General features: G+C 35.9%; 1 protein-coding gene across 1 annotated transcript; it reads right to left on the bottom strand.

The window, feature by feature from the left end:
- Positions 1-5823: 5823 nt before the first annotated feature.
- GCH (GTP cyclohydrolase II) lies at positions 5824-11103 on the bottom strand. The gene is given in 8 exon segments (XM_008239069.2): positions 5824-6490; positions 7114-7410; positions 7718-7847; positions 8259-8581; positions 9131-9352; positions 9462-9653; positions 9655-9856; positions 10923-11103. Coding segments are annotated over 8 exon segments (1689 nt in total). The 5' UTR covers positions 10976-11103; the 3' UTR covers positions 5824-6220.
- Positions 11104-14812: the final 3709 nt, after the last annotated feature.

Here is a 14812-nt window from a genome sequence, read left to right as displayed (position 1 = left end):
AACCCGTATGCCCGTCTAGAAGTTGCATCTGCATAAAAACATCGACTAAACCTGTCATCGCCATCTCCCTCAGCTCAGTCACTAGTTCAATATCGTGGTTCCTTAGCTTCCCATTCACATTACATTCAAGATTGTAAATATCATTTTTTATAAAACCCATTTTATCCATTCCTCCAGATTGCACCTCGAAAATACTTACCTTCTGATGAATGAGAATATTAACTGAACCCAACTGTTTTGTAAGTACTTTTGTAGAATTTGAAATACGACGGTGTGATCTCAATAAATGCACTCTTTATGAGGGTGTCATCTTATGATTGTGTCCATCTGCAAAAAGAGAGATGGTATACTTCTTGCTCCTATTTGTCTTCACAACCACAATCTTAGCTTTGCAATTGCATCTATTTATTCCCCGCTGTCTTTTTCTCTCCCGAGTTTCATCTTTCCTGTATGCACCTTGTTTGCAACATACAAATTTTTTCCTCAGAATCTCTTTCTTATTTTTCCCCCAAAAGCTGGAATGAAGTCGAATACAAAAGCCAGCCAAGAATGCATATCTATTATAGAAATTATAAACGAGGTCAAGCAAGTCGAACTTCATCCCAACTGCTGGTGTTTCCTCATTTCTTACTTTAGGAATGTAAATCCTCCCATTATCTATTACACAGTCATCACTCCCTGAGCCCCCAGACATTTTACCCACATATATTATTGAACTATTTCTATATTATTGCATAGCAAATATTAATTCATTAATCAATCTTTACTGCATTACAACATATCAATGCATTCCACTTACACAAAACATTGCCCAAATTGACACAAAACACGCATAGCCTAGCATGTTAGATTCCGATTACACAAAACACAAGCAAAATTTAATAATAGTTACGTCATCTCTTGTGAAATAGTCTAGAAAAAATAACATTACAACCAACATGTTCAACTAAGAACACAAATGTAATTCAACCCAGCAATTACAGAAGTTCACCCAATATCCTCTCCAAATGCTTACTCCTAATGCCATTAAGCCTAAGTTTAGGATCTTTTACCTACATTTCATAATTTCTCACCCCCACCAAAAACAATCAACTAAATATATTGAATATTCATAAGACGAATTATAGATGGCAGAAATGACGCATTATTGATTCCTCTAATGACGCATTATTGATGCCACAAATGACGAATTTCCTACCCTCACGAAAAACAAACCAAACCCAATAAATCAATCCAGCAAGAGTGAACTTACCTCTCAAAGTCAATCAGGAGCTCCGAAGTCAGTTAGCTTGAGAGAATGTGGTGGACATTAGAGAAGACTTTTTGGTAGTGGAGACTCCATCTCTACCAAAATCGAGGAACAACTGCTGCTGCGTCGTCTAGCTACAGAAAGAGATATGCTACTTTGCTTTCATTTGGAATCTCGTCTGCTGAACGAAAAAGAGAAGGGGTTTTCACTTGAGCCATAGAATCAAAACAAGGCAATAACTAGATAAGAGCCATTAATCATTATACCAAGGATACCATAGATCGCAGGCCTCCAAAGGAGCTAATGACAATGGAGCGACTATCGGGTTTGGGAACTTTGAATCTTTCTAATTGTGGGTTTGCATTACATTCAAAAAGAGAGGATTGTGTTCTTCAGTTTTTCATAGAGAGGGAAAAATCTTCAACTAAAGTTGGGTTTCCAACGGGTCAGATTTCAACCCGGTTCTACATGCACCCTCTTTTAAAAACTCACCGTTGGATTTCATCCAACGACTCTTACATACCCCTCAAAAACACCCCTTATAACTTTCCACTCACTATAGAAGCACTCTATGCCATACGGGCAGATTAGAGCTGTTGGGCTTAAGGATGATTTTAGTCAAGTTTATGGGATTTGTCTTGGAAAATATTTGTCATGCAAAATGTAGCTGACGTCAATATCTTTTTAATGACATCTTACACGTTAAAGTTGGTGAAGAGTAAGCCCCCCAAAAGCCCAAAATTGGAATCTCTGCTATAATCCTCAAATAATTAGGAAAGCTGACTTGTACTTTCTATTTTTTATGTTTCCTATATGGTTAAAGGTTTTTTGGCCATTCTTGCCTTGCAAGTTAAGTTATTTGAGGTTTCATGACCCGCTTCATCTAAAGAGAATACTGTGCTTGGCGTGTGCATGCGATGTTGTATTTCAAAGTTTTCTCTTTCACTCTTATGATATTATTTTCTGTGTTTTAATTATGTTCACGTATAACTAAACTTTAATCTAGGGAAATGTTAAGCCCTAGCATGATGATATAGTACTGTACATTGATTTATCCATATATTAATGTGATTTTGTGTTTGAACTTTTAATTGCCGAGTTTTATACTGGCCATTATGGTATATGACTAAGTTATATGATGTAAAATTGAGTGAATGCCACACTGATTTTGAGTATGCTTCTTGCAATTAAAAGGTGTGATTACTTAGGGTAAATGACATAGTATAAGAATTACATGATTTATTTAGTTACTTGTGCTCATCGTATTTTTCATGTTTATATCTAGCCTAGTGCCATAATGAGGTTGCATGTTGTAGGAATTATTCTAGCCTAAATGCCATAGGGAGAATAAACGTAAGTAACTAATCTTCAATATGGAATTACCTCTTAATGGATGAATGAACATAAATGCTGGATTGCTTGTGGTGGATGCCTAGCCTTAATATGTCTTCCTCATTTTCTCAACCAATTAATTATCCTTCAAAACTTCCTTTCCAATTTGTGTTTTATTTTATTCGCATTGAATCTTAAAAAATAATTCATTAATTTACAAGTTAAGTATTTAATACATCTTTTCAATTGATTTCAATCCAAATGGGAATGACCTCATATTTACCTTTGCTATACTAATAATAGTCTTGTTCTATTGCGAGTATATATAGCATTTTAACCTCTATTTTGTAGGTGGCTAAAATCCTGTCACAATTTTTGGCGCCGTTGTCAGGAATTGAAGATCAATCATTATTTAGTTTATACTGAGTACTTTACTTTGTTTATTTTGTTTAATTTTAATTTATTAATTAGCTGTGTGTGTCTTGTGTAGTTTATGGTGAGTAGTAGCACAAGATCCAAAAATCCAAATCTTGTCCCTTAGACTCTGAGCTTGAAAAAACAGCAAAGAAGAACGCAAGAAACAAAGCTCCATCTTCTACTACTCACAAGGATGGATTAATTAGTGAGTCTAAGAGTTCTACGCCTACTCCACCAAGACAACACACTACCTTAATGACATTGACGATTCCGACAGCTGGCCAACCCTTGAAAAGCTCCCTCTCTGCCAGAGCTAACAATTCACCATCATGAATCTTTTATCCTAAAGTTGAAGAGGGGAACTCAATTTGAGTTGAAGCCAGGAATTCTGAACTTGCTGCCATCTTTTCACGGCCTTCCCAAGGATGATCCTTATATGCATCTTAAGTTATACCATGAGGCCATGGAAAACATAATTATTAAGGGCATGGAACCGGAATGCGTGAATCTCAGGTTGTTTACTTACACTCTTAAAGACAGACAGTCAAAGCGTGGCTCTACTCATTGCCTATGAATAGCATTACCACTTGGGACCAGCTCCAAGAGAAATTTTTGCTCAAAATTTTCCATGCTTCCAAAACACTAGCATTGAAGAAAGAGATCTGACATTTTCACAAAAACCAGGAGAAGCATTCCACGAAACTTGGGACAGATTTGGTGAGTTATTCATGGTGTCCACATCAACAGCCTAGATAGTGGGCTTTAGATGCAGATATTTTACGATGGTCTCAATGCAATTACCAAAAGAAATGTGAATGCTTCTACAGGGGGATCTCTAATGGAAAAGACAACTAGACAAGTCTATGAATTATATGATATGCTTGCTACAAACTCTCAGCAGTTGTCTGAAGATAATACAAAGAAAAAGAGGTTTTTTTGAAATCAATCAAGCCACTCCCAATGTCTCAACTCAAATTGCTAAGTTTGGAGAGAAAGATTGAAGCCATGATGCATGGTTCATCAATTTATGTAACCTCACAAGTATGCGCCATTTGTAATGAAGAAACACATGATATTACTCAACGCCCAAGTAAAGCCACATTTCCAAAGCTTGTTGAAGAGCATGTTAATGCTTTGAATACTTTTAATGGACCAAAGAATGACCCCTTTTCATTCACTTACAATCCGATGTGGAGGAATCATCCAAACTTTTAATGGGGAGGACAACAACAATCTCGCTAGCTTCAGCCATGCACAAGTCAGACTCAAACATCCCATGTAGAAGCAAAAATATATACTTTGGAGCAAATGATGGCAAAACAACAAAATACTCTAGAATGGCAGCAATCTACAATGGAAGCTGTGACTTAACTATTGCAAAATTAGTGTGCTTCTATTTCGAAGTTGGAAATTCAGCTGGGACAGTTAGTCAGGTTAATGATCGTGAAAAAGGGATATTCCCTAATCAACCTGAACAAAACCCAAGAAATCAGGAGCACCTCAAGGCCATCAAGACGCTCAGAACGGGAAAAACTTTTGACAACAGGCCGAACATTGAATTTGAGGAAGAGGAAGCTCATATTGAAAGAGGCATGCAACAATGCGCCATCGAATGCCACAGCCGTGACATCACTTGTGCCAAATGCTATGTTGGAAGCGCGAGCCCTTACGCAAGAGCCCAACTCTCATGAAAGCAATGCCTGGGATTTTGGTACCTTGTTTGCACCCTCTAAAAAACCACCATATACTCCGCCATTGCCTTTTCCTAAGAATCATTAGAGTGCTACTAAGGACCAACAAATGTTGGATTTCATTAAGACATTTACTAAAGTGCAAATTTACCTGCCACTACTTGATAGAGCATGAGGAGGTCATACTTACAGTGCAATGTAGCGTTGTGTTTCTCAAGAAACTACCACCTAAAAAGCTAGATCCAAGGAGTTTTATAATTTCTTGCACAATGGGAAATTCTCATTTTGAAAAAGTTTTAATTGATCTAGGAGCTAGCATTAATTTGATGCCTTTCTCAGTTTTTCATGAACTAGAAAAAGGTTAACTTAAGCCAACTTCTATAGCTTTGCAACTTGTAGATAGGTCAGTCACTTACCCACTTGGAGTTCTGGAGAATGTCATCATCAAAGTGGACTGGTTCTACCTGCCAGTGTACTTTGTGGTCTTGGACATGGAAGAAGACAAGGATGTACCTCTGATATTTGGGAGACCTTTCATGGCCACTGCTAGAACCTTAATAGACGTTGAAGAAGGCACCCTCACCATACGTATTATGGATGAATCAGTGGTTTTTAAATTGTTTGATGTTTCCAAGAAACCACACAATGAAGATGAGTGTTTTCGCATTGAGGTAGTGAAATTTGCGTTCGTGAGAAATTCAACTTCATATATTATTCAAGCTTGCCTCACTAGACCAAAAGAGTGCTTTAAAGGCGAAGATGACATGTTAGAGCTCATTGCCGCACTTGACAAAGCTCCAAGTTCAGTATCCAATTAGGCGCCATTCCTTTGAAGCTCTTGGTCCACCAAAGCCGCCCCTCCCACCTTCCATTGAGCAACCACCAAGGCTGGAACTCAAACCAAACCATTACACGTTACCAGTAATCATTGCAGCAGACTTGAATGAGACTGAGGATAAATTGTTGAGGTTTCTGAGGGAATACAAGACAGCCATTGGATGGACTATTGCAGACATTAAAGGTATTAATCCCGCCCTGTGTATGCACATAATACTGTTAGAAGCATATGCTAAACCTACTATTGAAGCTTAAAGGCGTCTCAATCCCAATATGGAGTAGTAAGAGCTGAGATGATTGGTCGAGGATTCAATTCCTTCCAACGTAACAAAAAATACATATTACGAAGTTTTACAACAATGCTATATTTTGTAAATGCAGTGCATTCTTACACCTTGACCTTAGTAAATTAATTCTAACAAATTCATAAGTCGCCAAAATAGTATGTCTGCCTGTGTTACAACTAACAGAAAAAATGAAAAATGCTGCAGAACGCTGCAGAATGCGCCTAGCATTACAATGCAGTTACAGAATTAATGAAATTTTGTACTACGCTTGTGAGGAAGGCTCCCAATTTAGTTTTGAGTCTTGAATCAAAAGAATTAATCAAATCATAATAAGCTATGGGATGACAACAAGACCTCTCTGCTTCGCATCTCAGACGAACTGTGTCGGCATGGGCAGGTAACCAGGCTTATGAGCTTGAAATGACATCAGTTGTGGAATCAACATTCTGTTTCCCATTGCCAATAATAAGACTACTCAAGGGGCCACTAAATTCCGACCCATAGATGTGACCCATTTTAGCACGTTTAGTCTCTAAATACCTCTTGTTCTCCTTAGTAATGGGAGTTACTAATGGTATTCTGCCCGAAACTGTTAAACCATAACCCCTTAGCCCAACATACTTGGAAGGGTTGTTTGTCATCAGCTTCATTGTTCGAACACCAAGGTCCCTTAGTATCTGCAATGAATAAGCCAATAGTTCAGTTTTACCAAGAGAAAGGTACTCTTGAATATGCAAGTATTTGGGGTTTAAAAAGATAGTCACAGGATAAAGTTCACTGTTCTATGAAATAATAAAAAGATTCATCGAGGCAAATAGCATTTTCTCAACTAATTTACTGTAGGAATTCCTTATAACTGAGAGTCTCTGAGAGTAAGTTTTTCCTTCAAACTTGTAGAAACCAACATTCATTCAACTCTTGAATGCAATACGAGATCTATTATATGTTGCAGAACAAATGACTTGTCAATATTCATCATAACTACTCCTCTATGTTAAAAACTTTTGAAATCTTCAAATTTGAGTTTCAACTATCCAATAAATTTAACAGAATTCATGCAAGATAAAGACCAATACTTAATTAAACAACATTATGATGGGATCCAAACCTCTATGGCTAATAAATTGTTTCGAAATATTCAAAACTTACACATGTAATTAGAGGCCAGACAGAATCAACACTGATTGCCGAGCAATCGAAAGCTCAATAAAGAAATCTCAGTTAATTTGTTACCAACTTGAAACAGTAATTTCAGACTACTTTCAAAATGCCTGTAAACAGAATTTCTACTAGGAAGTACCTGGGCACCAATGCCATATTCTCGTGAGTCAACAGGCAACCCCAAATCCTCATTGGCTTCAACTGTATCACGTCCAGCATCCTGTAGGTTATAAGCACGAAGCTTGTGACCCAAACCGATGCCCCTTCCTTCATGACCACGTAGATACACCAGGACACCCCTGCCGTTAGCCTCAATCTGCCGCATTGCAAGTGCGAGCTGTTTCCCGCAGTCACATCGGGCCGATCCAAATATATCTCCTGTGAGGCATTCTGAATGTACTCTCACTAGAACATCTTGTCCGCCCCCAATGTCACCCTGCTTATACCATAAACTTAGTTATAAATTAAACATTACTATAGTATTGAAAACAAAAAGAAAAATAAATTATGGATCCCGTATTCAGGTGAAGGATCTAACAGGACCAGATTGGACTAGGCTTCAGACATAATTTCATTCTGGTCATCAGGTAACTTTGTCTACCAGCTACACAACTATTTTTGGTATAAAAACTCTAGTATTCTAGTATTAAGAGTGAGTGCAACCAATAACTTTGTTTTACATTGTAACTGAGATAAACAAATTCAAAAATAGATTGAATATCAACCTAACAAACAGTGCTTACCTTAACCATTGCAATATGTTCAATCCCATCTAAGATGGATCTATAACAGTGGGCTGTGAATGGTCCCCACATTGTAGGTATCCTTGCAGCACCAGAACGATCAACTAATTTGTCTCTCTTCCGCCTATACCTGCCATTGTCCGAGCACTGGATCAGTTAAGTCGTTTATGCTTTAATGAAAATGCAACACCATAACAAATAAGATGGAAGGTAAGTATAAAATTGAAAAGAAAATAGTCGATACATAAATATATTTATTTCATACATTGACCTGAAAAAAGAATAGGGATCAATGAATCTATGAGATGAGTTAAAGCATGAGATAAGATGTTTGTTCTTTATGAGCTATTGCATAAATATATATAGCGTTGAAAACGCAGGTGAAATGTAGGCTTTCATCGAGCTATTAAACATTTAAAACTGCAGGTTAAATAATTCTAGCTATATTTAAAGTCGCAGGAGAAAATGTAGGCTTTCATGGAGCAACTGCAGTTAACTTAGTATACAGTAAATTTTGTCCAAAAGTGGGCAATAAATTTACCTTATTAAATCAGCAATGGATATAATTTTCAAATTCTCCCGCTGTGCAAATTGGCGAAGCTTTGGTAATCTAGCCATTGAACCATCATCATCAACAACCTCACACAAAACAGCAACGGGATCCAATCCAGCTAGCACGGCAAGATCAACAGATGCTTCAGTGTGTCCAGCTCTTTTCAAAACACCACCCTCTCTGTACTTCAGTGGAAATATATGACCTGGGCGGTTGAAATCATCAGGTTTTGAATCTCTAGAAGCAAGAGCTAAAACTGTTGTTGCCCTATCACTTGCAGATACCCCTGTGGTTGTACCATTTTTTGCATCCTAAAAAAGTTATTAACGCAAAATCAAAGTTGAGAAAGAGTTAGATAAGTATGCAAATGAAAAACATCAACAACTAACTTACAAAACCTTCCATAAAGCACAACACTGCAATTGAGTCCACTGGGAATATTGTCAGTGGACAATTCAGGTAAATATCCTAAACCGGATAGTTTAAGCTTTTTAATGGGTTTGTTATTGTACTGACTGTTGTGGTCATTGATTTTCTAATATATGTTAGTACATTTAGCATTCAAGTTCAAACCTATGATACATTGGCATATTTTCTAACATATTCATTCCGCACAAACTGCATTGTCTCAGCACTGTCTCTTCAGAAAGAGAACTAGCGTATTATCATTGTTTTCTTTTTCATGATAAGATAGGAGAGCACAAATTTTAAAATTGCAGGTCTGCCCTGCTGAGATGAGGAATTAATCTGTTGTAGCCTTAGAATGTCAAATAAGAGATCAACATTAAGTCATGAAATTACAATATTGAAAGGAAAAGTTAAAATTTTCAAATAAAATGTCAAATAATAATAATACTTACCACTGTCACGGTGAACGCTGTTCGAAGCTTCTCATCATTATCCTTTTGTGTTACCATTAGAGGTAATTGCAACCTCTCCAGATCTTTTCCATCCATGCTCACGCACACTATTCCAGTGCTATGCTTCACGATAAAAGCCATAGCCTCAGGTGTTGCTAGTTGTGCTGCCATGATCAGATCTCCTTCATTTTCTCTGTCCTCGTCGTCTACAACCACTACCATCTGCAATAGTAATTTCAATTACTCATGGAAATATACTTCAAAAAAGGTGGACAAACATAGAGTGCCATGCCACCATAAGACAAGAAAAAAAGCACATAAAATAAGCAACCTTTCCTTGGCGAATGTCTTCAATGGCCTCTGGGATGGAAGCAAATCCTTTTGTGGGGCAATCCAAATCAAATTCATCATTATCAACTGGAAAACCACTAGTTGTTGGAACAGTATCTGCTGAAAGTGTTCCAAATGCTACTGCATCCGGCTGTATCTCAATCCCAACTGACTGATCATCAATGAGAGTACCTATTTGTCACTGCACCATTGCCGTTAGTATAAACAAGGTCACCATCTTCAGACACCATTGTAGCTCTAATTCGAGAAACCCCCTTATTACTGAATGAAAATTTACTACCCATCTGGATTGAAGCTATACTAGACGTGTTCCCATTAGACAGAGAAAGATTCAGAGTATGCAACCCATTGAACAATTTAAAATTTTTGCATGCCCTACACAAAATAGAATGCCAATAAGTACCAAGAGATGAAAATAGTGGTAGAGAATGGATAACATGAAACATAGCAAAATGGTGTGAGTAGATTGTGTAGCTAACACAAATAGTTGAAGAGATTAACTAGATAGGAACTTCTCAGTATATAAAATGTATTCGAACATCTTTTATGAAGAGAACCAGTTGTTGAATAATCCAGGCCTTAAAATAAGTCTACCATAAATTAAAGTTTCCTAAGAGTTATGGCCCAAACAATCATCAAGTATATTACTTTGTTTATGAGATAGGAAAAGAAAAAAAAAAAAAGTAACATACACATGAATACTACAACTGTATTTACACTATTAATTGATTACATTAACGTAACAGTTGAAACGTTCAATCCTTAAAGGGCCCATTTGGATATGTGTTCTGCAAAAAGTGCAGTCTCAGAGTTTATATCTCAAAACCAATCTTAGCAAAGCCTTTGAAAAAGTTTTTATTTGCCAGTATATCAGAAATGGGTAGAGCTTTATGATATTATCTAATTTTGTTTCCTTCAAATTGAGTGAAACCGCTGGACACAACAAATAGTCAAAATTTTGATTTTTCTCAAAAGAAGGTTGTCCAAAACTATTTCCTAAGCAGACAAACAAAGCTGCCAATTTTTTATTTTATTTTGTAACTTCCGATTATCTGAGCACTTAAAACTAATCGAAATGTTGGATCTGACCAACTAGAGAAAATTCCTACTCATACACAACAACAATCACAAATAAGAGTTCTTAAGAGGCAAATCATATGATATGACAAACACATGGTAAACAATGGAAAAAATAAATAATAGCATGAAGTATACAGCTAAAAACATAAATAAATAAAAGTTCAAAGAATTAAGCAAAGCATTAGCATCTTGCCATAATCCAAGTCCACATTTGATGAGAAAATTTCAATCAAACAAGATATATGTAGAAGATGTAAAGGAAAATAGCTACAAAACATCAAGAACACAAAAACCCAGATGGGTTTTAACTTAGAAGATTAATACAACAGATAAAAAGCTGAAGAAATGAAAGAAAGCTCACTGAGGTCGTGAAAGGGGAGTTGTAGAAGGGCATGAGACGTTGATGGAAGCCATGGGATTGTTGGAGAAACCTTGCCAAAGCCCAAAATCAGACTCTTTTGAGAACTTCCCACTAAAATGGCTCTCTTTGGATTATAGGATGAAAGAAGATGAAGCAAAACGAAGGAAGATGGACAGGGAACAGATTATGAAGCAATGGCGATTTATATAGGAAGGGAGAGGTTTGGTTACTCGCGGGTGACGAAGCTTTGTCCCCAACCAATCAGAAAATAATAACACATCACATGGTACGAACTTTCTTTTATCAATTGAATAAAGATGTTGATCTCCTCGTTGATAATAAAAAATTTATAAAATCCCTAAAAAAATTTAAAATTTAAAATTTCAAAAAGGCATGATAATATTGGAAAAATAACTCATCTATTTATTTTATTTTCAGATTTTTTATATATAAACGATACTGAGTAAGGGGGGAATTGAACTTAGAACATTAAGTGCATAAGTAATTATTATTGACCACTTGAGTTACAAGCCCTTTTGTTTTATTTTTTTCATGTTTTTAATACCAATAATCTCTGAATTTTACTCTCGATTTACATTTTGATCCTTGAAATTCAATTGAATACAATAGAGTTGAAAGGCTATAAACAACCACTTTTAAAATTCAAATACAAAAATGCGAACCAAACACAAATTCATGACTTACTCTTTATTTTATTTTATCCTAAATATGTACAGTTGGTCACTCCGTGGTCAATATTGTGGGCTCTCTTATTTTATTTTTTAATTATTAAAAGAAAAGGTGGATTCCATCCTGGAAGTCCCACAGTTTGTTTGGGAGTGTTTTATTTTTTATTTTTTATCTTATTTTTTTAAGGTCTCTCCTAATAAAAGAGTCGATAAATATCTACAAACTCACACGCTCACACACACGCCGATGCCGGGGCTCGAGCCTAGGACCGCTCCTAACAAGGGGAGGCCCAACCACTGCACTGTGGTGCCCATCCGCCAGTTTGTTTGGGAGTTTATGTTATCTTGGATAGGGAAGACAGAAAAAATAAAAATAAAAAATTTGAGATTACGGCACAAAATCTTTTCTTATTTTAAGGCAGAAGATGCATTTGATGCAAATAAAAGAAACAAGAATATGCACATGATTGTTGGGAATTGAAATAGGTGAAACTTATTTGTGCATATGCATCACGTGTAATACACGTCTCTCACATCTTGTGGTCTATAAATTTATAATGAGATTGACCTTTTAATTGCTTTAACAAATGCTTTATAACAATTTAAAGAAGAACACCCTCCTTCCTCGGACCCCTTCTCCACCGGTCACCTCTCCATGTCCTTTTTGCTATCTTCTCTTCCTTCTACATAAAAATTTCCGATTTAATGATGGGTAACTTGTTGAGTTCAAATCAGGTTGAGAGAGAGAAAGGGGGACGGCATGGTAGGTGGGATTGCTAGGTTTTTTAATTTAAATTTACCTCTTGCAGCTTTTAGAATTTTGTTAATGGTAAAATTAGGACTATATTTTTACAATGTTTCTAAACTACTATATGGATGGAGAGGGGGGATCGAACTCATATGCAAAGGAACCGATATAGTAACTTGACCAACTGTCATAATCCACATCTGCAAAATTAGAAATTAATTAAAAGGATGGTAGAGTGAGCAGTTGGAGTAGTATAAATACAATTTTCCTAATACTATATCAATAGATTTTTATCCGTTGTGCGCCCCTAGATTTCGGCGAAATATATATATTATCTACAATTAAAGGATGGGGTATGGAAGATGGGGCATGGAGGGTATTATTGATGCTATTATTGAGCTCTACTTTACCTCACTTCACATTGGGGTAGGGATGGAGAATGGGGAACAAAGGTATGCTCAATACGTGTTGATTGGTACCCATGACTAGACCTAGACCTACTCCAAGGACTAGTTAGTTAGTTTTTCTTTGGCCTTTGGTCAAGTTATTTTTCAATATTACGTATTCTTCTATTCTTTTAAATTGAATGGTCCAAAGTTTAGTTGGGTTTGATTAACACATTGTTAGTCTCATTCGTTTGTATCTTCAAATTGTAGTGAGCATACTTCCATATATATGCTACTAATATAACATAGGAAAAGAACAAAACTACTTAATCATCACATTTTATTTTGGTCCTTTCAAAGAATAAACGAGAGTCATCATATAGATTACACTAGAAAAATTTTAACATTGACCTTGAACTTATGACTTTCTTCCGACCAATTTGCCCATACCATCAAACTTGTCAAAATTTCTTGTAGTTTTCTATTAACAATGCCCCCGGAATGGATGAAAGCAATCCTCAATTTAACATGAATTTGACAAATTTGATTGTAAGGGGTAAATTGGCACGTTTTGAAAAATTAAGGGAGATCATTATCAAAAAGAAAGCCCAAAGAGAAAAACGGAAGAAGGTCCTAAATTTAGATGACATTGCCAAAATGGTTTTTGATTGTGCTTTCTAGACTTTTGTTGTTTGTTGGGTTCTTTCTAGCTAGGAGTCTGGTAGAGAGTTTTTCAAATAATTTCTGATTTTTCATCTTCATGCGTAGTAGTTTAAAGCACATTAAATTACAATTTTTTATTCTTTTTTTCTTTCAATTGTACATAGTTTTTTTTTTTTTTTGAGTTAATCATTTTATTAGTCCCTGAACTTAAACCCAATTTGCATTTGATTACCTCAATTTCCAAAATGGTTCCCGTGGTCCTTTAACTTCACTTTTGTTAGGACAAATGATCATGCTGTCAATTTTGTTAACTTTTTCTATTAAATGTAGGGGCAAAATGGTATTTTTATATTAAAACCAAAAAAATAAATAAATAATCATATCTTTAAATCAAATAAAAAACCAACAAAAATTAAAATTAAAATTAAATTTGGGGGATTAGGAATCGGGATAGAGGAGGGGAGAGAGAGTTTAATTTTAATATTTTAGTTTTTAAAATTTTTATTCATATTTTAATCAATTATGATACAAAAATACCATTTTGCCCTTGCATTTAGCAGAAAATTTAACAAAATTAACGGCAGGACTATTTGTCCTAACGAAACTGAAATTGAAGGACCATAGGAACTATTTTGGAAATTGAGATACTCAAATGCAAATCGGGTCTAAATTCTGGGACTAATAGATATAGCAGCGGATGTGGTTATTCCTTGAACAGTGCTTATTGCAAAGAGCCAAAGAGCCTTTTCCTCCTAAGGAGATATTCATTAAACCATTAACAGTCGAACCGACCGGAGAGAGATTGCTTCCATCACAGACTGGAGAAGGTCACTAGCCTCAAAGCCGATAAGACCCTAAGACGCGACAACAACAAAAGGCATTTTCTTTCAAAAAAGCCTAACTTGAAAAATCTTATCTACGCTATTTAGCCCGACTCCTTTCTTTCCCCATGTGGAATCAGTCCCCCTTTGTTTTTTTTTTTTTTTTCCAAAGTTAGGTAGGGGGAGGGGGTTTTTTTGTTTTTGTTTTTTTCTCACACACATATTGCCAAGGTATTATTTACTTCAAACATGAGATCACTACCCTAGAAGTTACAATTTTTCCACTAGGTTAGACCTTGTTGGCAACTTAACCATTGTGGTAAGTTGCCATTTTTCATTTAGGCTAAATTCGTCAATTTTATTTAGCTGAAGCTTAAATGATTATAAAACGTAAGCATGCATGTCATTGTTGCATATACATCCCACCAATTTCACGAAGAGTTATTTACACTGACATCCGTGAGATTTTTGGTGTTCAGAAATTACATTAACATTCCTTGAGGTTTCAAATTGTTTTCACAAATCTCCTTTACAGTGCGTTTGGATAAGAGAAATAAACTTGAGACTTTGACAAAAGTCAATT

The sequence above is a fragment of the Prunus mume genome, linkage group LG6 (genome assembly GCF_029339155.1).
Source record: "Prunus mume cultivar Tortuosa linkage group LG6, ASM2933915v1, whole genome shotgun sequence".
In the NCBI taxonomy this organism is placed as follows: Eukaryota; Viridiplantae; Streptophyta; class Magnoliopsida; order Rosales; family Rosaceae; genus Prunus; species Prunus mume.
The sequence above is the reverse complement of the archived record's forward strand: the minus strand, read 5'-3'. Positions and strand labels throughout refer to the sequence as shown.